We start from the raw sequence: 22,647 nt of genomic DNA, 5'->3' as shown, positions 1-22,647 counted from the left end.
CAGTAATAAACTAGTAAATAGCAGCATTGAAAAAAATGAGGATAACTTCTTATCAAGTTTTTAACTACCTTGGAGAAGTTGTGTTTTTTAGAGCAAGGTAGACTAGTTCCGGACTCTAATAAGACAAGATCCCTGCTCTAAGAAACTTTCACTCAGAGTAGTAATGTACAACTCCAAGTTACTCTTCAGAGAAACTTGCTTGGAATTTTGAAGATGCGGGTTTCTAACTTTTCTCAATAAGATATCCAACAACTTCACAGCAACAGTGTGTTTCAAAAGTATTTGTAACTAGAGGAGTTGTAGCTGGTCTGGAAAGACCGCTAAAAGTAAAGTTGCTTGAGAGGTATTAGGTTGTGCAGAGTCCTGAAGGGAAAAAAAAGACTTTAAACTTGATGTTGAGGCTTCCTTTTAAATGTTTTATATGGAGTTATCCTGTCAGGATCGAACACAGAATTTCTGTGTGCTAGTTTGTGAACAACCCTTTTAAGTAGGTTTCTTTTTGAAGAAAAGTGAGAAATTCCAAAGAAATGAATACAGATCAAGATGGGTTTCTACTGGACTTCATGCTTGAAATTCCTTGTATGTGATGGTGCATTGCAAACTAATTAGTGATTCTTAGCCTGTAGAGTTTAATTGGCACATCTGTTCAGTAATCATTTTGCCTGAGAAAGACAGCTGCCCCAAAACCAGCCAGTCATAAAAGCCAGTAACTGCTGGTTAGAAGCCATCAGAACTTTCTGAAAGTGTGTGCTGACTATTGCTGCTTTGTCACCCATCTGCCTAGAGTTAAATCTAATATGTGGACTGCAGCTAAGAAGTGCAGTTACTCAGTTTAGTTGTGTAAACTAACACGCTCCTTCCTCATGTACTTTGTGGATGGGAATAGACAAGACTGCAAGCTGGGAGAAAAGGAAGTGGAGCGTGCACTGATTTATTTCCACTGATTAATTTGGAAACTTCTCTCTTTCTTCAGGTGAGGGTTCCTAGATATAACTCGGCTCTAGGCATACATGAGGCAGATCTTTTTAAGACGGCGGCTACCCTGATTAGTTTTATCTACCCAGCACAAAATCCAGACCTCCTGAAAAAACTTGCAGAAAAAAAGACTACTGTCTTGGCTATGGATCAGGTTCCACGGGTCACCATTGCTCAGGGATATGATGCACTTAGCTCCATGGCCAACATTGCTGGGTATGAATCTTACTTTTATTTTTTTCCTCTCTAGCTTGAGTAAGTATAGCTGGACTAAAAGCTATGTACTTTGATATTAGGTATATCTAAGCCAATTCTGTATCTCTATTTTTATACAGCTGTTTCAAGCAGGATGAAGCTGCTGGAGGTGCCAAACAACTTTTAAAGTTTCTTATGGTCAGCTTTGCAGCAGATCAGAGGAAGGCTTTTTAAAAATAAATGAACAAACAAAAATTGAAGGCAATTCTTCTAATTCCTGGACTGCTTTGTCTAGTGCCTCTTTACTCTGAACTAGATCAGAGCAGGCTCAAAGATATCCTTAAGATGGGTTGAACACAGATTGTCTGTCATTGGGATCTGATGTTGTTGGGAGAAAGCTGCCAGATTATTTTGTGGACACCAGCAGTATTTATCAACATATATGTTTGGTTGCTTCTCTGTGTTTTCATTCTGTGTAATTTTACTAAAATATCATAAGAAATCATAATGTATTTAAAGGTATAAAATCTACAAGCTGTATTCCAAATTAAAACTGATTTTACGGCATACAGACCTCCATATGTCCCTGTTAGGGATGGGAAAGAGAGTGAAATGGGACTGTTGAACTACAATAGTGCTAGTAAAAATGCAAGAAAATGTGCACTCTTGTTAAGACAAGACATAATTACACATTAATCTGCATTTTCAGATATCTCTACTGATGTTAACTTGGTGTCCAGCTGCTCATTCTAGGATGGCTAAAAAGCAGATGGGGCAAAAGAAGCAGCAAGGTTAAGCTACTTGCCCTAAGCCATATAGCTCTGCAGAGTTAGGGTATCTTTTTTGAATGTGTGCTTGCTTGTCTATGTGAGCTTACTGCAAAATTACTCTGGGTTTTGCAATTGCTTGTTCGTGTTTCCTTCCCTAACAAGCCTCAGGTTACAGCCTTTGAAGGTAGCTTCAAAGATGACAAAGTTAACTTTTGGCAAGTTAGTGTTTATTATTCATGTAAAATTTTATTTGAGAGAGTGAATAGTTGTGGACATTCAGTATATTGCAGTCCAAAAATTCTCTCTGAAAATGCATTCCATGATTAAAAAAAAAAAGCAAGAAATATGAACAAAGACAGAAAGGCTATTAAACTTGTGCTCAATAGTAAAATATTAAACTTGCTTCATCCCACGCATGCTATGGTCAAATGTACATCCTTTTGATTGCTGTCATGAATGGAATCACGCTGAGCCTGGGAAAATACTGATATGTGTTTGTCCTTACTTGACAGTTACAAGGCTGTGGTACTGGCAGCAAATCACTTTGGTCGATTTTTCACGGGTCAGATCACAGCCGCTGGTAAAGTTCCTCCAGCGAAGGTATGTATAATTAAACAAATACTGTGGCAGAATAATATGTGAGTTCCTGAGCACAGCTAACTACTGCTGAACCCGCGTTAAAGGCGCTTTTCCTGCCTTGGGGCTAGTTCTAGAGACTTTGGAAACCCATATAGTTATTCCCATACCAATTTTTGTTCATTACCTGCAGTGTAGGTTTTTTTTTGTGTTTTTTTTTTTAATAATAGAATAACTTGTTTTATGTAAGCTTGCTTAGTTTTAAACTTCAGACTAGCTATATATGGATGGATTTTTTTTTTTGTTTTTTCTTCCCAGATGGGGAAAGGCAAGGAAGCAGTTAAGAAAAGTCAGAGATGTTGAGATTTCTGGTGTGTTGAAGGCTGTGATGGAAGGAATTGCTTGATTGGAATTGCAGGTGGCTTGGGATGAAGAGAAATGAAAGTAAAAGAATTGGGGAAGAAAAAAAAAGAGAAATTAAGTAGAAAACCTTTATTTACTTACATAAACTGTTAGCTACAGATGAGTCTGCTCTCAGATAAGTCAAGTTAGCAGTTACAGCTTTTAAACCGTTACATTTACAGGGCAGCTTTACCAAAGTCATTTTTGGTTCTGTGTTACAACTTGTTTAAATGGCTGGTTAATGAGGCGTATCTGCTGTCGCGAAAGCAGTATAATGTTGCTGCTTTTCTAACCAGCTCTAGTTTTTAGTTTATGCTCCAAGCATGTTGATGGTATCATTCTAGGTCTTGATCATTGGAGGAGGGGTTGCTGGCTTGGCTTCTGCAGGAGCAGCTAAATCAATGGGTGCAGTTGTTCGTGGATTTGATACTAGGTAGGTATGTGAAATGGTAATGGCAATCTAAAATTATTTTAAGATTAAGTAGTTTGTAGCTCTATTACAGGTGAAAGCACTTGTACTGCACTGAATCACAATTCCCTTGATACCATTTTTATTCCTGCATTATTCCTCCATTTTCTTATTCCCCAAAACAACCAAACCTTCCAAAGAGTCCATCTCATTAAATCATTCAGAACTATATGAATAAAAAAATTGTTGCTTTATGAAAATGAGAAAGTTAGGGCTTTTGTCCAGAATTTCATGTCTCCCCAATTCTTGGGGACACAGGGAAGAATAGTAAAGAAAGAATCTGTATGCCATCATTTAGAGCTTGCTTTGATCCAGGTTCATAGCTGCATACTCTTATTCATCTCTATTCTCCTGATCCCAGAGAGGCCAGCTAGGAACTCTTTGGAGATACACTTCTTCAATCTGCTCAAGGAAATAAAGAGATCAAGTTATTTTATATATGAAACTCAAGATGAAAGATCAGGAACTGCAGGTTGAAGCTGCTTTAAATGCTGCTATCTTGGGGTCTCTTCTTTATGTTCAGAAGGATTATTTTGTCCCATAGCCATTTTTAGAGCAATAGACTAGGAAAATTACAGACCACAAACAGTTTTCTTCTTATTGTTACAGGAACTGCAAACTTGATTAACTTTTTTTCATATTAAATGGCCTTCTTGTATTAAGCACATACAAATTCAATATTATATCTGCATTAAAATTAGTTATACATGTTTGTTTTTATGCAGAAGTGGCATCTAGTGTTAGTTAGCTATATCTAATATGAAAGAATAAAAATGAATATACCTCCAGGTTTTATGATGTGCAATATGGAAAAACCTTCACTCTGGTTTGTTAGAAAATCTGCATATGCCTTAAAACAAACTGATAAGTTTCTTTTTCTTAAAAGCATGATCAAAATCTGTCTAAAACTTTTCAGACTTTTTTTAATTCCCTTTAAGCATCCTTGTATACTTCTATCTTGATGCGCAAGAATGTTTGTGTTAAATCCTCTGCATGTTGTGAATGTTCACCTTACACTGGAATTTAGTCTGTCATTGATTTACTGGGATGTCACATGATGCAAAATAAATGACAGATTTACAGGATAATGGTAAAAAAAAAAAATCCCTGTGGAAAAACAGACTTGTTGGTATTTCCCATTTCACAGATTAAAGGTAATAAATACACCACCTGTAGCCCTGCCTATCTTAGGCATCTAAGTTTGGGCTGTAGACTTACCTAGTCACGACAAGAGAAATGGGTGAGCAGCGTTAGTCAACAGTTAAGCTTCCAGCTTTGAGTCTCTTCTCGGAGCAACTGTTGACTATACAGGAAACTGTAGGCTGCCTTCATTCCTTATCCGAGTATCTTCGTTAGGGACCTAAAATTAGTGATGTTTTTTCACTAAACACAGAAAGTGGAGGACTTTAGTTATGGTCTCCTCAGTCCTAGAATAAGCTTTAGATCTCTTTAGTAGTAGTCGTCTTCAAACAAAAGACCAGAAAAGTCATGGTGGATTGAGCTGCCTCTAAACATGGATCTCCTTTTTAAAGTAGTGGTTGTGTGTCCTGTCCCATGTCCCCCATACACATCCACCCCCCCACCCCCTCCAATTTTCTTTTCCTAGAGCTGCAGCTCTGGAACAGTTCAAGTCTCTTGGTGCTGAGCCTTTGGAAGTAGACTTAAAGGAATCTGGAGAGGGACAAGGTGGTTATGCTAAAGAAATGTCCAAAGAATTTATTGAAGCTGAAATGAAACTCTTTGCCAAGCAGTGCCAAGACGTTGATATTATAATCACTACAGCGCTTATTCCAGGTATGTTTTACATGCGAGATGCAAACTTACACAAGATAAAGGAAAATTAGTGTGTTTGGAGCTGTGCCTGCAGTGAAAACAGAGGTGTTAATGAATTATCTCCGTGTGAGCATGTACCTTTTCCCTGATAAATGCCTGTTTTTAAAGTGTCTTTTTTTTTTTTTACAACTCTTGTTTTCATGAACTAGCGGTCTTTTGACTCATCAGTATCGTCAGTATCGTCATGGTTTCTTATTAAACAAGGAGTAGATAGTAATAAAGTAAGAATATATAATTAAATATTATAAAGTAAGTAGTAATAAAGTAAGTAGTAATAAAGTAAGTAGTAATAAAGTAAGTAGTAATAAAGTAAGTAGTAATAAAGTAAGTAGTAATGTAAGAATATATAATTCTCTTGCATATTTATTGCATCACTGCTGCTTCTGCTATGCAGCTTGTGCACTGAAACAAGTCCATTTGAAACAGTACTGTCATTTGTAATTGAAACATAGTAAGGTAGAGCTTAGGTTTTAGTACTTTGTATTGCACAACATCTGTCTTTTAATAACTTATGATGTGGCATTTCTTTTTTTAGTTATGACTTAAATTGTAAGATTGGATGTTGTCTGTTTACTGAGGACAAAATTGGACTTGCTAGTATCTTTGGTAGACTGCCCATGCATACTCTTTTTTTTTTAATATGCTTGGGTGCAAGATGTTTTAGCATCTCTTCTCTCTGCCTGTATAAACAAACACTCTGTGACATTTCATCCTAGGTACCAATTAATTGAAAATGTTGCTTACAAAAATAGGTTTAGAGAGAGAGAAGGGGAGAACTCATCTCCCGAGCTCTACAGGTAAAAGCTGTGTTTTGTGTTTAACTTGCTATGCTTTGTCTTGTCAGGCAAAAAAGCTCCCATCTTGTTTAAGAAAGATATGATTGAATCAATGAAGGAAGGTTCAGTTGTTGTGGATTTAGCTGCAGAAGCAGGGGGAAACATTGAGACTACAAAGCCTGGAGAAATGTATGTTCATAAGGTGAGCATTTTGGTCTGCAGATCCTTCTCTGTTTGCATGAATTCACATTGTATTTTGTAAACTGTATGCTGAAAATGAGTAGCTGACTTTGCTATTTAGGCTTAAGTAATCCTTTAGATTTGCATTTGGTCACTAATCGTCTCTATGTATAACAATTTGAAGATTTTTAAAGAAACAAATACTTTTGTATAGTGTTAATTTGGTTGCTAAGTATGGAAGTGTTATTTCTTAGACTTCCAAGTCCAGTGATTTGTCTCTGATTTGAGGGTGTGGTTTGATGTCTATTTCTTGGTCTACCTAAAGAGATGGCAGTAGCAATAGCTTCTTTGACTTGCTCATCACCTCCCACAACTGGAGGTTACAGTCCCTGTCACAGGTACAGCTAAACAGGTTCAGACTATGTCAGTGTTTACTTCAGTGCAAAGTCTCTGGCTTAGCTCAATATAATTTCAGCTTCAGGAGGGTGACGTCTTCGTATGTCTTAGCTTTGCCAACATGAGTGTGTCTGCCCTAGAGTATCCAAACCACTTGTAACCCAAACTAGGAGTAGCATGAATTGGTTCATTAAACTAAGCAATTTTGCCCTGGACTGAGCTAACTACTTTGTTTTTGCTCCAATGTTCATTGGCTCAGTTGAGAGCTTGTTTCCTGTTTTTTGGGGTTTATTTTTGGTACTTGTGAGAAATCTAGCAGTTATAGACATCTGGGTGATGAGACTTAAAGTAGCAGATTTCCAAGTTTGTTATTTGGTAATGTAAGGGCATAATGCTGTTATTCTGCTCTAGGGAAGCCTGTAGGACATATTGCTACCATGGTTGACCTTAACATAAACAGGGCTGTGTGTGTATATCATGAGTCACACATTGTATTTGACTTTGTGGTTTCCTAGGGCTTTTGATGTCATTGCTTAAAAACTGAAATTAGAGTATGTAGAACAGAAATAAGCAGATACTTCCATGAAGAATTTATATGGAGTGCTTTTAGCCAGAGGAATATTACCCCTGGATATAGTGTACTGGCACTGAGCTGTGGAAAAGAGCAGCAGTGCAGAACTACTAGTAGTGTGCCGGAGCATTGCATTAAGAAGCCAGAGTTCCTGGAAGCATGCATGGATCTTAGATATAAGTTGCGAGGAGCAGTGTTCTAACACAAGCCTGCTTGAGCATGAAGAGTGTACGCCAGCCTCAGCTTCCCACACCTTCTAAAAGCTCAAGAGCCTGATAGCTAGGTATACTCACATTTATTCTTTAAACAGTGTGGATATATTATGTTACATCTTTACATAAATGTGAACCTGGGCGTATTACTTGCACAGCTACCTAGCTCTGAGGAAGCTCCCTTTGCTCCTCTGTCATGTAGAACGTTGCCTCCAGTGCATATCCTCCAGAAGGACTGAGAAGATGCCAAGCACTGGGCAGGATAATCTCTGGGCAGGATAATCTGTTACCTGGTTGCTTTAAGAAACTAAATTCTGAGAGAATGGTAAGACTTGCAGAGGACAAGCTCTTGCACCAATACGTTCTCCTCTCTGTAGGCTTGTTGCTAATAGCGTTTAAGGTGTTGGATTTGATCACATTGAATTTTGTAACTGTTGTGAATAATCCTCCCCCCAACTAATAATGTTAGAGCTGCAGGTAACAGTTTTAGCTGGGGTTAAAAACAGAAATGAATTAAATGGTTTGGATATATATTTCCAGAAGGATGTATTGGAAGAGATGCTGCTGCTTCAGAGATTGAACTAATCCTTAATATTTTACTTGATTTTTTTCTTCCCCCCCCCCCAGGGTGTTACACACATTGGCTACACAGACCTGCCTAGCAGGATGGCTACTCAGGCTAGTACTCTGTATTCCAATAATATTATCAAACTCCTAAAGGCTATTAGTCCTGACAAAGAGAACTTCTTCTTTGATCCAAAAGATGAATTTGATTATGGGACTCTAGATCATGTTATTAGAGGAACTGTAGTAATGAAGGTAAATCAGTAAATATTCTCTTCTTAATTTGTGAGTGCATACTTTTACATTTATTGGTGCTGTCTCTTTAAAATGCATTCAAAGATACTGCATGCCAACAGACTTCAGAGGTGGCTTGATGGAGAGTGTGGGTAATTGTGTTTGCATTCAGCTGAATATTCCTCTGTCCCTTTTTGTGAAGGGAAACCTCTTTGCTTTTGTCTTCTTGTCAAGGTTAAACAAATACTATTGAAAAATAGGAAAAAGATTAAATTTGCATGTTGTATTCATGTGATAAAAGCATAGTTATTTAAAACATTTTTTGAAACATTACTATAGGACCAGAAAAACATTCTTCCTTTTTTTTTAAATCAATACATGTTTCTGTTCTTATAAGAGTAACTTCAGCAAAAAAAAAAATGGTGGAACTAGAATATGCAGGATAATTTAAGCTCTATTAGCAAATAATAAAATACAAACTTGGGGCATGGGCCAGTATGGGCTCTCCTTGTGCAACTATTAGGAAATAATAATCTGCAGTTTAGGTAAGAGGTATTAATTTCTGTTGAGTTTTGCTGGCTAATGTTGCCAAGATTTTGTAATGCTTATTAATATCTACTCTGGAGGAGGCTTGCATTGACTTAAGCTCTCAGACCACTGAAGTGGCGTGTACAACTTCTAGGTCTGACAGCTCCAGCAGTTGTTTCCTCTAGAGGCCTGGAGAACAAGAAGAAGTGTGGGACAATATGTCTGGAACCTTGCTGAGGTCTGGGCAGGCTCTGATTACAGTTCAGATCTGTAGCAGAACTTTGCTTTTTCCAAGACCCTGTTTTATTTTGGATAAATGTTTTCCGTTTAAGGAACTTTTCCCTCTTTGGTTCCTGCTTTCAAGCCCTGTGCTGTGTTTCTGCCAGGTGCTCTTGGACACTGATATTAAATCTTGTCTGAAAAATGTGTAAACCAGTATGGTTAACTTGGTCTGGCTGTACTGTTCATCCAGCCTTGCAAACTTCTGATGCAGGAAAAAGGAAGATGTTCTTGTGGCATGGCTGTAGGATGTTGAGACTTATCTGAGTTGCAGGATTAAGAAGAGTAGACTCCTCAAGCTATAAAGCATCTGCCATGTTAGCGATAACTGTAAGTATCTCTTGTCAGGATGGCAAGGTGACTTTCCCAGCACCTCCACCAAATAACATTCCTCAAGGAGCCCCTGTGAAGCAGAAGACTGTAGCAGAGCTGGAAGCAGAAAAAGCAGCTACTATTACACCTTTTAGCAAAACTATGACTAGTGCATCTGTATACACAGCAGGTAGGCAACTTCCAGAGTTGGAGAATTGGTGTAGAGCGTTCCTCATTTGGCTAATACTTTCCAGTGACTCCGCATTTTACTCGTTCAATTTAATAACTGGCTGGTGTATCCTAGTACAAAATCAGTGTAGTGTAATAATTGCTTTTGAGAGGGGAAAATAAAATTTTAGAAGTTTAACCAAAAGTATTAACATTTCAAACAGTGCTGACTCATGTTGTGTGCATGTATGTGTGTTTGGCTTTATTTAAATATCAGTAAAATACTTAAAATTCTGAAGGACTCCTGCTAGGGACTGTGCTCGTACTTTGCAGCAGAATCAATTTAATGCCATTGCTTTCTTCAGTCTTTAATGTATTGTATGGGACTTAAATGCTCACAATCTACTGAAGTATTAGGAACAGGACATTGTCTTGACAAATAAATATTGGTTCTTCCTGTCATTTGGTATTCTGTGTGTGTCGGAACTTCTGCCCAAGGTAACTAATGAATTGAGTATTCTTAATGTTAACCTCTCTTCTTCATACTCACTCTGAGTCTTTCAAGTAGTATCTCAACATGACTGTGACTCTTCTACGTTTTTGCTATAGAACAGGAGTGTGACAGGAGCCAGTGTTGGGGTAGAAACCTATCCTTGCTGCTTTGTCTGCATGCATAACAAAGATGTCTATATTTATGGATTTATTTTCTATTGTAAAAGAACCACTAGCACTTAAAGAGCCTTGTAGTTGATGAAGATGTTCCAGCTGATCTTAAAACAAGTCCATGCACAAAACTCCTTTTTGCTTTTAGCTCAATACTGGACTCCTGTTGTACAGAGTTTAAATATAAGAAACAGTTGAAAAGTTATAGAAAAGTTTTGCTGTGCTTTTCTTCTAGGTTTAGCGGGCATGTTAGGACTGGGCATCGTAGCTCCTAATACTGCTTTCACACAAATGGTGACAACATTTGGCCTAGCTGGAATAGTGGGGTACCATACAGTATGGGGTGTGACTCCTGCTCTTCACTCTCCACTCATGTCAGTGACTAATGCTATCTCAGGTAAGTAGCTGTCATACAACTTCTTGTTTTCTATTTGAAATAAACACCGCTCCTTTTACTTGAACTTTTGTCTAAAGTCTGCTGATACACCTTTTAAAATGCAAAAGAGCCTTGTACTACTTTGCATCTCTGAGTTGTCCTTGCTATTTATGAAAGTAACCTGGAACATACTCTTTCCAAGAGTATGTTTTTTCAAAAGAAAGGCAAATGTGGTGCTGTGTATTTTTTAGAAGTAACTTTCAACTCTTAAACTGTTTACTTTATAGTTTTGTTTTACTTGGAGTGCTGCAGTCTCTCCTTTCATACAACACATCTTTCCTCCCAAAATGTTGCCCTGAAAATAACTTGTCTTTCATGTTTTCTGCTTTCTTTTTTCCTCTCCTCGAACTATGTGTGTTTTGAGGAGGGGGAAAAAAGAAAAATTTCCTAACAGTGACCTGTAAGATTCATAACCTTATAAATATGTAATATTTTATATATCTGTGTATATATGTGACAGGTCATGAGTCTGATCTATTTTGACTATTAAAAGCAAAGTTTCTTTTATCGAACAAGTACTCAGAGGCTCACTGTGCTTGAGGCACTGTACTTCAAAACTACATTCATATACTATTTTTTTTTCTTTTGAAACATGTTTATATTGCTGAAAAAAATCATGGCAGTCTTTGTTTAAATAGTAATGTGTAGAGTAGGGGTAAAAATTTGAGTTGACAGGTAGAAGGAAACCTGCTCTAGGTATAGAGCCTTTTAAGGTTCAGTAACACTTTTTTCCCTTTTAAATAGGACTAACTGCAGTTGGTGGATTGGTATTAATGGGAGGAAACTATCTCCCTGAAAACACTCCTCAAGGTCTAGCAGTGCTTTCAACCTTTATCTCTTCAGTCAATATTGCAGGTATGAATGTTAGTGGTTTTTTTGGGGGGGTGGGGTGGTCCCTCCCCCCCAGGCTAACTTAAAGCACTTGTGTAACTCTCTTAATTCTTCTAGCTCTTACAGTGCGTAGATTCCAGAAATATTCTGGGAATAGATCTGAGAGCATCCATCAATAAAGGAAAAAAAACCACCCAAATTTCACAGTAGTTACTGTACCTGGTTCACATACCCTGTGGTGTAACCTTTTTTTAGGGAAGCATAGGAGCCGGAGGAGGGAGCTCCTGACGAGCGGCAGCTCTGACTCAGCGTGGGCAGGGACAAGAGGGACGGCGGCAGTTTAAAACCCAGTGTACCCGCCATTTCAGCGAAGCCACCGAGGCGAAGGGCTCCGGAGCGGAGGATCGCGCCGGGGGACCCTTCCTGAAGCGGCATAAACCGCGGCAAAACCCGCGAAAAGCAAAAGCGCAGGGAGTGAGAGGGTGCCCCAGCTCCACCCCCCAAGCCGGAGGAGGGAGCTCCTGATGAGCGGCAGCTCTGACTCAGCGTGAGCGGGGACAAGAGGGACAGCGGCCAAACCCCCTCACATACAAGAGCAGCCCCGAGGGAGCGCGAGCGACCCAGAGTGCGGCGAACAGGGCGTGGCGCGGCAGTTTGCGTGGCAGTTCACGAGGGAGGGCGTGCAGGGAAGGTGAGCGGGCAAGGCGCAGTCCCCCTCCTGGCTCTAGAGGCCAACTCAATTAGTAGTCATCGCCCTCCCAGAAGAGGACCAGCTATGGTTTCCACTCGGCCGAAAGCTGTTGCCAGAAGGAATGTGGTGACCCAGACTGAGCCCTCACACAAGCACACAGCTGTCCAGGTCTCTGGCTGCAGGGAGTGCCTGAGCCTGTCAGCTGTACTGGAGACACCACCTGTGTGTGGTGTGACCAGGTGGATGATCTGCTCAGCCTGGTGGCAGAGCTGAAGGAGGAAGTGGAAAGGGTAAGGAGTATCAGGGAGTGTGAGAGGGAGATAGATTGGTGGAGCCATACCCTACCATCCCTGAGGCAAAGGCAGCAGATGGAGGCTCCACAAGAAGCAGAGGATCCCCTGCCCTCTTGCCACCAGGCAGAAGGAGGGGACCTAAGCGATGAGGGGGAATGGAAACAGGTCCCTGCTCGGGGTGCCAGGCGATGCCCCGCCTGGCCTCCCTCACCTTCCCAGTTGCCCTTACACAACAGATATGGGGCCCTGGAACTTGAGGGCCAGGCAAATGAGGATGTAGATGAAGGTCCATCCAGGGGGTTGCCTAGGGTGAGGCAGTCAGCCCCGTGCATTATGGCTGCCTCTGCTAAGAAAAAAAGGAGGGTAATTGTCATAGGCGATTCCCTTCTGAGGGGAACAGAGGGCCCAATACGCCGACTGGACCCGTCCCACAGGGAAGTCTGCTGCCTCCCTGGGGCCCGGGTCAGAGACATTACTAGGAAACTCCCTGGTCTGGTACGGCCTTCTGACTACTGCCCGCTGTTGGTTATACAGGCTGGTAGTGATGAGGTTGCAGAGAGAAGTCCAGAAGCGATCAAAAGGGACTTCAGGGCGCTGGGGCGACTGGTTGAAGGATCAGGAGCACAGGTAGTGTTTTCCTCTATCCCTACAGTGGCAGGGAAGAATACTGAAAGGAACAGGAAAACACACCTGATCAACACGTGGCTCAGGGGCTGGTGCCATCGGAGGAATTTTGGCTTTTTTGATCATGGGGAGGTTTACACGGCACTGGGCCTGCTGGCGACAGATGGAGTTCAGCTGTCTCACAGGGGGAAAAGGATCATGGCTCGTGAATTGGCGGGGCTCATTGAGAGGGCTTTAAACTAGGTTTGAAGGGGGAAGGGGATAAAACCAGGCTCACTAGAGATGAGCCTAGGGGTGGCATGCCAATGCTGGGGGCGAAATCGATAGCCCAGCTCAAGTGCATCTACACCAATGCACGCAGCATGGGCGGCAAACAGGAGGAGCTGGAAGCCATTGTGCAGCGGGATAGCTATGACTTAGTCGCCATCACAGAAACATGGTGGGGTGACTCTCATGACTGGAGTGCTGCAATGGATGGTTATAAACTCTTCAGAAGGGACAGGCGAGGAAGGAGAGGCGGTGGGGTGGCTCTGTATGTTTGGGAGTGTTTCGATTGTCTAGAGCTCAACGATTGTGATGATGATACGGTTGAGTGTTTATGCGTAAGGATGAGGGGGAAGGCCAATGAGGCAGATACCCTGCTGGGAGTCTGTTATAGACCACGCAACCAGGATGAAGAGGCGGATGAAGCATTCTACAAGCGGCTGGCAGAAGTCTCCCAATCGCTAGCCCTTGTTCTCGTGGGGGACTTCAACTTCCTGGACATCTGCTGGAAATATAACACGGCAGAGAGGAAGCAGTCTAGGAGGTTCCTGGAGTGTGTGGAAGACAACTTCCTGACACAGCTGGTAAGTGAGCCTACCAGGGGAGGTGCCTCGCTCGACCTGCTGTTTACAAACAGAGAAGGACTGGTGGGAGATGTGGTGGTCGGAGGCCGTCTTGGGCTTAGCGACCATGAAATGATAGAATTCTCCATTCTCGGTGAAGTAAGGAGGGGGGTCAGCAAAACCGCAACCATGGACTTCTGGAGGGTGGACTTTGGCCTGTTCAGGACGCTGGTTGAGAGAGTCCCTTGGGAGACAGTCCTGAAGGGCAAAGGGGTCCAGGAAGGCTGGACGTTCTTCAAGAAGGAAGTCTTAAAGGCGCAGGAGCAGGCTGTCCCCATGTGCCATAAGAAGAACGGGCGGGGAAGACGACCGGCCTGGCTGAACAGGGAGCTCTTGCTGGGACTCAGAAAAAAAGGAGAGTTTATCGCTTGTGGAAGAAGGGGCAGGCGACTCAAGAAGAGTACAGGGATCTCGTTAGGTCATGCAGAGAGGAAATGAGAAAGGCAAAAGCCCAGCTAGAACGCAATCTGGCCGCTGTCGTTAGAGACAACAAAAAATGTTTTTACAAATATATTAACGACAAGAAGAGAGCCAAGGAGAATCTCCATCCTTTATTGGATGCGGGGGGGGGAACATTGGCACCGAGGATGAGGAAAAGGCTGAGGTACTCAATGCCTTCTTTGCCTCAGCCTTTAATAGGCAGACCAGTTATCCTCAGGGTACTCGGCCCCCTGAGCTGGAAGACAGGGATGGCGAGCAGGATGAACCCCCCATAATCCAAGAGGAAGCAGTCAATGCCACTTAGATGCTCACAAGTCTATGGGGCCGGATGGGATCCACCCGAGGGTGCTGAGGGAGCTGGCGGAGGAGCTCGCCAAGCCACTCTCCATCATTTATCAGCAGTCCTGGTTAACGGGGGAGGTCCCGGACGACTGGAGGCTTGCCAATGTGATGCCCATCTACAAGAAGGGCCGGAAGGAGGATCCGGGGAACTACAGGCCTGTCAGCCTGACCTCGGTGCCGGGGAAGATTATGGAGCGGTTCATCTTGAGGGCGCTCACAAGGCATGAGCGGGACAACCAGGGGATCTGGCCTAGCCAGCACAGGTTCATGAGAGGCAGGTCCTGCTTGACCAACCTGATCTCCTTCTATGACCAGGTGACCCGCCTAGTGGACGAGGGAAAGGCTGTGGATGTGGTCTACCTGGACTTCAGCAAGGCCTTTGACACTGTCTCCCACAGCATTCTCCTAGAGAAGCTGGCGGCTCACGGCTTAGACAGGTGGACTCTGCGCTGGGTCAAAAACTGGCTGGATGGCCGGGCCCAGAGAGTTGTGGTGAATGGAGTTACATCCAGTTGGCGGCCGGTCACGAGCGGTGTTCCCCAGGGCTCAGTTTTGGGGCCGGTCTTGTTCAATATCTTTATCGATGATCTGGATGAGGGGATTGAGTGCACCCTCAGGAAGTTTGCAGACGACACCAAGTTGGGCGGGAGTGTTGATCTGCTCGAGGGTAGGAAGGCCCTGCAGAGGGACCTGGACAGGCTGGATCGATGGGCCGAGGCCAACTGTATGAGATTCAACAAGGCCAAGTGCCGGGTCCTGCACTTGGGTCACAACAACCCCATGCAGTGTTACAGGCTTGGGGGAGAGTGGCTGGAAAGCTGCCTGGCGGAAAAGGACCTGGGGGTGCTGGTTGACAGCTGGCTAAACATGAGCCGGCAGTGTGCCCAGGCGGCCAAGAAGGCCAATGGCATCCTGGCCTGTATCAGAAATAGTGTGGCCAGCAGGAGTAGGGAAGTGATTGTGCCCCTGTACTCGGCCCTGGTGAGGCCGCACCTCGAATACTGTGTTCAGTTTTGGGCCCTTCACTACAAGAAGGACATCGAGGTGCTAGAGTGTGTCCAGAGAAGGGCAACGAGGCTGGTGAGGGGTCTGGAGAACAAGTCTTATGAGGAGCGGCTGAGGGAACTGGGATTGTTTAGCCTGGAGAAGAGGAGGCTGAGGGGAGACCTCATGGCTCTCTACAACTACCTGAAAGGAGGTTGTAGCGAGGTGGGTGTTGGTCTCTTCTCCTAAGTAACTAGTGATAGGACGAGAGGAAATGGCCTCAAGTTGCGCCAGGGGAGGTTTAGATTGGACGTGAGGAAAAATTTCTTTACTGAAAGAGTGGTGAAACATTGGAACAGGCTGCCCAGGGAAGTGGTGGAGTCACCATCCCTGGAAGTATTGAAAAGATGCATAGATGAGGCGCTTAGGGACATGGTTTAGTGGGCATGGTGGTGTTGGGTCGACGGTTGGACTCGATGATCTTAGAGGTCTCTTCCAACCTTAATGATTCTATGTTTTAAATGTGTGTTTTTCTTTTACAGTATCCTTTGGGTGATGACTATATAAAATAGCTTTTTCCTGTATATCCCAAGATGGTACTGTATTTGTCTTTGTATTCCTTTTCCCACTTGAAATATATACTAGTGGCATAGAATAAAATTCTGCTTGCTCAATCTTCAAAAGTCCCAGCTTCATGAATAAAAAAAGATGCGAAAGTGAGCAATGTGACTTATAAATACTATTTTTTGCTAGAGTAGACAGGGAAAAGAGCATAGTCATAAACTAAGCTGTACCCTATAGTCAGCGTAGAGTATGGAGCCAGAGCAAGTCCTCCAGGCTTTCATAAATTCCCTCCAAAGGTTAAAAAGGTAGCAGGATCTCACCCTGATTATACCTTTTGTTTCCTGGTGGTTTTCCAGCTTACTAGCTTTTCGGAGGCTTTATTGGTGTCAGTTGCTAACTTTATGTGGTAATATGGTTTAACCAAATATTTCTCCTATAGCTTGGCATATGCTTAGTTTAAGATTTTATTTTTTAAAAATTGTTGCTTTCTTTTGGCCAGGTGGGTTTCTAGTTACACAGAGAATGCTGGATATGTTCAAACGTCCCACAGACCCTCCTGAGTACAACTACTTGTACCTACTTCCTGGTGGTATATTTGTAGGAGGCTATGCAGCTGCTCTCAACGGCGGCTATAATATTGAACAGGTAAGAAGATAACTGGCTCTCAGCCCGCTGTTCACAGCAAGGTATGCTTCTTCGCTGCTTACTCTGTTAAGGAGTAAATAGCAAATTAGCCATGGTCTTTTAATCAGCTATGTATTCCAACAAAGCCAATATGAAGTTGATTAACTTTAAGCTTGTAATTATACCTCAAATGCTGAATCTGCAAATTTTAAAAGCTTTAATTCCCCCCCCCCCCCCAAGCAGCAGGTACTTTGTTATTTATTGGACAGTTTTCCTAAATTACAGCTTAAATATTAGAGTGACTATAGAAACCAGTCTTTGGTTTAAATGTTTCTGAAAGTTTAACTTGGAGTGACAGTTAAAGTAGGTATGACATCTGGATGGGATGAGATTTCAGCACAGAGGTATGTACAGGGGTTGTACCTATAGCACCTTTTATGGTAGACGGACTTCTGTTTGCATTTGTTTTAATAGTAAGAAAAATCTATGTGTATTGCCTTCTGTGTTTGGAAAAAGTGAATCCAAGCATAGCTTTATCCTGGGGGCTTGCAATACATTGAGATTTTTTTAGTTATCTAGATGTGTATAGCTCAGTTCACTTAAGCTTGTTTATACTTTTTGAAAACAGGAGTTCAGATGTACCATAAGCAAATTCCAAAACTATTCCTATAATGAACAGGACAGTTTAGCTCTGGGATTGTACTAAAGAAAAACTTGCTTCTGAACTGATGAAGAAAGTTGGCTTGATGCAAGTTTAGTATTCACAGTGCAGATAAACCAAGCTCATAAAGTGGGGAAAAAGTTTTAATAGATATCACATATTAATTGGCCAAAATCACATCCCATACAACAATTTCTCATAGTCAAGAGACTTCTTCAGTTAAGAACAAGCCATCTGGTGACTTATATGCATTCTGGAGAAATTTGCCCTTTTGTGTAATAATTAGAAAGATTTTGATAATGATTATGCGCTTTGTGCCTCTACTTCATGTATGCATATTGATGTTTTTCTTATTTTAAAGATGATGTATCTGGGCTCAGGCTTATGCTGTGTTGGTGCCCTGGCTGGTCTGTCCACCCAAGGAACAGCTCGTCTTGGAAATGCTTTGGGTATGATTGGTGTTGTAGGAGGCTTAGCAGCAACTCTTGGAGGCCTTAAACCCTCAACTGAATTGTTGTCGCAGATGTCAGGTGCAGTGGCACTTGGTGGTACCATAGGTATGTGTATGATACTATAAACTGACAATATATGCTCTATATGTGCATTTATGCAAGCTGTATATACGCAAAATATTGTATAGGTCACAGGCGAATTGACTAATTTACATTTATGGCTTGCTTATGTTATTTTGCAAGTATGTGAACAAAGAATCATAAGTCCCAGGGCTTTTATTAATGCATCAGGATGCGGTAAAGAATGGAGAGACTGGTGGAAAAGCAGGAGCACATCATCTCTGTTAGGTAAACTGGGTATGCAGAGGTGAATGAACTTGCCTAACTTCATACTTCTGTTCAGTTGCTGACTGAATGCTGCCAAATTCACTTTTTCACGCTGTGCTTTCTTAACAGAAAATGTTGAATTTCTCAATATTTAATGAAGCTTCTAAGAACATGATATGCTTTAATCTTCTCTCTAATTTCCATGATATCCTCACTGCACAAAATACACATATGCAGCTTTCAGTTAAATGCCATAGCAATTTCTAGTGTAGAACAAATTTTTCCATTGGAACAGGCATGTGTGTGCATGTACTCATTGCACACTGAACCATGATACATTAATTTCTAGCTGCACAGATTGGTTGTGTTTTGTAAGACTTCCCTTCTGTCTTCAACTCTCAATAGGTTTGATGATTGCTAAACGCATCCAGATTACTGATCTGCCTCAGCTAGTGGCTGCTTTCCATAGTTTGGTTGGTTTGGCTGCTGTGCTCACCTGTGTAGCAGAATACATGATTGAATATCCTCACTTTGCTACTGATCCAGCTACAAACCTCACCAAGATTGTGGCGTACCTTGGCACATACATTGGCGGGGTGACTTTCAGTGGCTCTCTTGTTGCTTATGGAAAACTGCAAGGTGAGACCTTCCATTCAGAACTAAGTATTTGTTAAAGGTGTCGTCCCCCCCCCCCCAAGACTTAGCTCTGCCTTTAGACTGCTGTGTAATTGGAAAGAAACATTGTATTTTGCATCAGGTAAAAGTTTATATGTTTAATTCTTATGAGTGTACTTTTAAAAATTCTGTTCTTGCTTGTGTACAGCTTTAGTTATGAATGGTTTGTCTTCAGTGCTTGGACGTATTACTGCTATTAATTACCAAATCACATAAGCTTCCCTCAATTCATCTCATCTAGAAATGAGTGTTGCTTTAGTGTTGTTAAGACACTGTACCTGACTCTATTTTATTGAACCTTTATGATCACAACTTCATCTTCCTGAGCAGACATTTTAATTGAAACCCTGGTGTTGCTGGACTCAGTGAGCACTGCTAATATTTATGGGATTTTGTTTTTAGCATTGCAGGCTTCATTTAGGTAGGTAGTTTTGCAGTATCAGTTAAGACTGACTCACTTTAAACCATCCAATCCACTATCTATTTACCTGCTATGCAAACTCTGTGCCTCTTACTGTTTTAGTAAATATGCCTTCTAAATTAAACACTTGCTAATTCCTGATTCTTATGCACCTGAAGGTTTCTTTATTGCATTTATTTTTGGTTTTGTCAGCACACAGCTTTTGAGAGACTGAGATAGCTGGAACTTCTTAGTACAGGTATTAAGAGCTTCCTATTACTAATCTTGTTATTAGTGTTGCAATAGTTCCTTTGGGAAACATCTGTTTGCTTTCTTCAGTGTTTGAGACCAGCCATTGAAGGAGGAAGCATGATATGGATGGAAAGCTGTCTTCTCTAATAATCTTTTGAAGGCTTTGTCAGTAGTATGTATTTCTGCGAAGTAGTTACTCATTTATTTCTTCTCAATTATTTTCTTTCTTTTCTCCATCTTCCCCTCTCCACCCCTCCTAGTGATTTGTGTGCATGTCCCTGGTGAACTTCATTGCCTGTTTCAGCCCACTCCTGTTTTTTTGTTTTGTGTTTTTTTTTTTTCTCCCCTTCCATTGTCATATCAGTACTATAATAATAAGCTTGTCTATACTATTGAACTAGAGGTAGCAGGTCACACGCTTTGATCAGTTCATTCTTTCTCTTGAATTCAGCTAAATTTAAATGAGTCGCTTGGTAAGTAATTATTTACACCAAAAGTAATGAATAATTATTTTTACTCTTTGCTGTGTTGTTTTAAAGCCTAGGGTGAAAATAAATACTTGTTTGTCTTTTTAAACTGAATCGCACAAATCCCCAAACTTCTCTTCCCCTCAAGTCTCTGCCAACGTGGGAAGTCTGTGTGACTGAGGGTACTGGTGAAACTAAAGCATTTGAAAGCAGGAGTATTTTATATTTGGGGTTATCTGTGTAGTCATATTTTTCTAAGCATACAGCTTTTGAGAGACTGAGATAATACCTGTACTAAGAAGTTCTAGCTAAGAGCTTCCTATTAGAGCTTCATGCACAGCATGCAAAGACTTGGGGCCAGAATTTAAGTAAGTTCAATGAAGAAAAAAAAAAGGTGCTTTTCAAGAGGAAAAGAGGTCTTTGTGATTATTCTGAAACACTTAAGAGAGATTAGGAAGTAAAACAAGAGTTTAAACAGGAGTATTTGAGAATCTAGAATGTCTGAATGTGTTGCAATACTGAGTCAGCACAAGGTCTCAGCTTCAACTAACTTGTTTTATCTTCTCCTCTTTTTTCTTTTTTCTTTTTTTTTAATTTTTCTTTTGCTGAGGTATTCAGTCTTCTCTGGGGCGAGACACAGGTTCTCCTGCTTGTATGTGTCAATCTCTGAATATGTGTTTGATTGCAGGTATCCTGAATTCTGCACCACTGCTCTTGCCTGGTCGACATGCACTGAATGCAGGATTGCTGGCTGCCAGTGTTGGCGGAATGATTCCATACATGATTGATCCTAGTTACACTATGGGAATTACTTGTTTAGGTTCTGTCTCAGCTCTCTCAGCTATAATGGTAAGTTGGGGAATTATAGGAGGTGAAACAAATTAAACAAGCAGTTCATTCTTCAGCTTTGCAAGTTTCCTCTTGATGATTGTATTTTACCATCCTGAGTCACTATCATCATAGTATGTTAACTTACAGTGGCAAGTAGCAACTGACTTTCCTAAATCTAGCTGTAAAACAGAACTGTTCCAAAGAACAGGCATATATGTATATAATTACTTCTTGCAACTATGACTTAATGGAGGCTTTTATATGATAAACTGTGATATTTTAAAAGACTTTTTGGAAAGTTCATCCTTAAAATACTTATAAAGGCACTGGATGTACAGGTTGTCATGATAGCTTAATAAGATTACCCCCATGTGTAACTTCCCCCATTCACTCACACCAGCTGTTGCAAAATTTACCCTATATATTACCATTCCATAAACTGAGTTTTGCAAAGTCTGCTCAGTATGAATACTTTACTGGTATGAACGATTCCATGGAGCTGGTGGGATATTTTTGTGAGTAAAAAATATGTGACTAAGCACAGGATGAGGACAGTGGAGTGCCTTCCTGTCTTCTCTCAGAAGACAGGAATTGGTATGTCAAATCCTCAGGTCACAGCTTGATGTCTCCTATGCTGAAAATACTTGGATTGGGTTATTAAGTAACTTCATGCTGCTTTTTTAATGCTGCAGGCAGACTGTCCTCTTTGCATGTTCTCCTTAGTCGTGGCTTATACTGAAGTGTGTGTATTCTTTCCTTTTTCAGGGTGTCACTTTAACAGCAGCTATTGGAGGTGCTGACATGCCTGTAGTTATTACTGTCCTGAACAGTTATTCTGGATGGGCTTTGTGTGCTGAGGGCTTCCTACTGAACAACAACTTGCTGACCATTGTTGGTGCACTCATTGGCTCCTCTGGCGCCATCCTCTCTTACATCATGTGTGTGGTAAGAAGTGAGCAGAAATTGTGCTTGTTTTCCAAGTAATGAGAAACCTTATTCAGCATGTTTGCTAGGAAGATAAGCAATCAGAAGACCAGACTGCTAGGTGTTTAGAGATTAGAAAATTCTTGATTGAAACTGTTGGACTAGACATCAGTCATCTCTCTCTGGTTTGGAGAGATACCCACTTCAAAACTGAGGAAAGCCTTTGCATTGACTTGGGCATTCAGGGTTTGAATCTGGGCTCAAATAGATATGATTACTTGTGCTCAGCTGTCTTTTTAGTCATGTCACTCTGCAGTGTTAATTTTAAACTAAATGTAAAATTTATTAGCAGGGGATATTGTAAGTAGTGAGTTCCTTAAAAAAAAACAAACCCAAACAAAAAAACCACCCCACAAACCCCAAACCAAAAAACAACAACAAACCAACATGTTTGGTTTGACTAGAGAGTAATTTAAAGTTTTTTGTTTTTTGAAGTATAGGAAAGTGTGCTACTTTCTTCGGAGCAGCTACTTTGAAGTACCACGGGGTGGCAGCAAGCTTGTGTTAATGTATTGCTGATACTAACGTCTGTGTCAGAGCAAACTTGAGCTTCAACTCTCTGTGTAATCGTATTGCATTATTAGTAATAGTCTCCTTTTTTCCTGGAACATTTGTACAGAAGTCTCTCTTGTCTTCCCGTGTGTGTCTCCTTTTTGTTTTTGAAGATGGAGAGGTAACGACTTAAAGAAAACTGTTCACAGTGCAACAGCTGTCAACCTCCTGATTATCTGTTGTGTAATTCTGTTTCACTTCTGCTCTTGTATGATCAGTGTTGCTA

At 41.4% G+C, this 22,647-nt stretch overlaps 1 protein-coding gene across 4 annotated transcripts in view; it reads left to right on the top strand.

Moving 5' to 3' along the window:
* The window catches only part of LOC143171933 (NAD(P) transhydrogenase, mitochondrial-like), a 180,603-nt gene that overhangs the window by 10,634 nt on the left and 147,322 nt on the right, over window positions 1-22,647 (top strand). For 3 of the 4 annotated variants that reach the window (XM_076361118.1, XM_076361116.1, XM_076361117.1), the window contains exons 4-17: window positions 974-1,191; window positions 2,453-2,540; window positions 3,263-3,351; window positions 4,994-5,181; window positions 6,065-6,198; window positions 7,983-8,174; window positions 9,309-9,462; window positions 10,339-10,500; window positions 11,284-11,394; window positions 16,696-16,841; window positions 17,843-18,038; window positions 18,666-18,899; window positions 20,743-20,903; window positions 21,651-21,830. In XM_076361118.1, the coding sequence (XP_076217233.1) occupies window positions 974-1,191; window positions 2,453-2,540; window positions 3,263-3,351; window positions 4,994-5,181; window positions 6,065-6,198; window positions 7,983-8,174; window positions 9,309-9,462; window positions 10,339-10,500; window positions 11,284-11,394; window positions 16,696-16,841; window positions 17,843-18,038; window positions 18,666-18,899; window positions 20,743-20,903; window positions 21,651-21,830 (2,253 nt within the window). The remainder of the gene's footprint in view (window positions 1-973; window positions 1,192-2,452; window positions 2,541-3,262; window positions 3,352-4,993; window positions 5,182-6,064; window positions 6,199-7,982; window positions 8,175-9,308; window positions 9,463-10,338; window positions 10,501-11,283; window positions 11,395-16,695; window positions 16,842-17,842; window positions 18,039-18,665; window positions 18,900-20,742; window positions 20,904-21,650; window positions 21,831-22,647) is intronic. The other variant, XM_076361119.1, reaches the window with a different exon arrangement.

Source organism: Aptenodytes patagonicus, chromosome W (assembly GCF_965638725.1).
Source record: "Aptenodytes patagonicus chromosome W, bAptPat1.pri.cur, whole genome shotgun sequence".
Lineage (NCBI taxonomy): Eukaryota > Metazoa > Chordata > Aves > Sphenisciformes > Spheniscidae > Aptenodytes > Aptenodytes patagonicus.
Note: the sequence above shows the minus strand (reverse complement) of the source record. Positions and strands in the feature narration are given on the sequence as shown.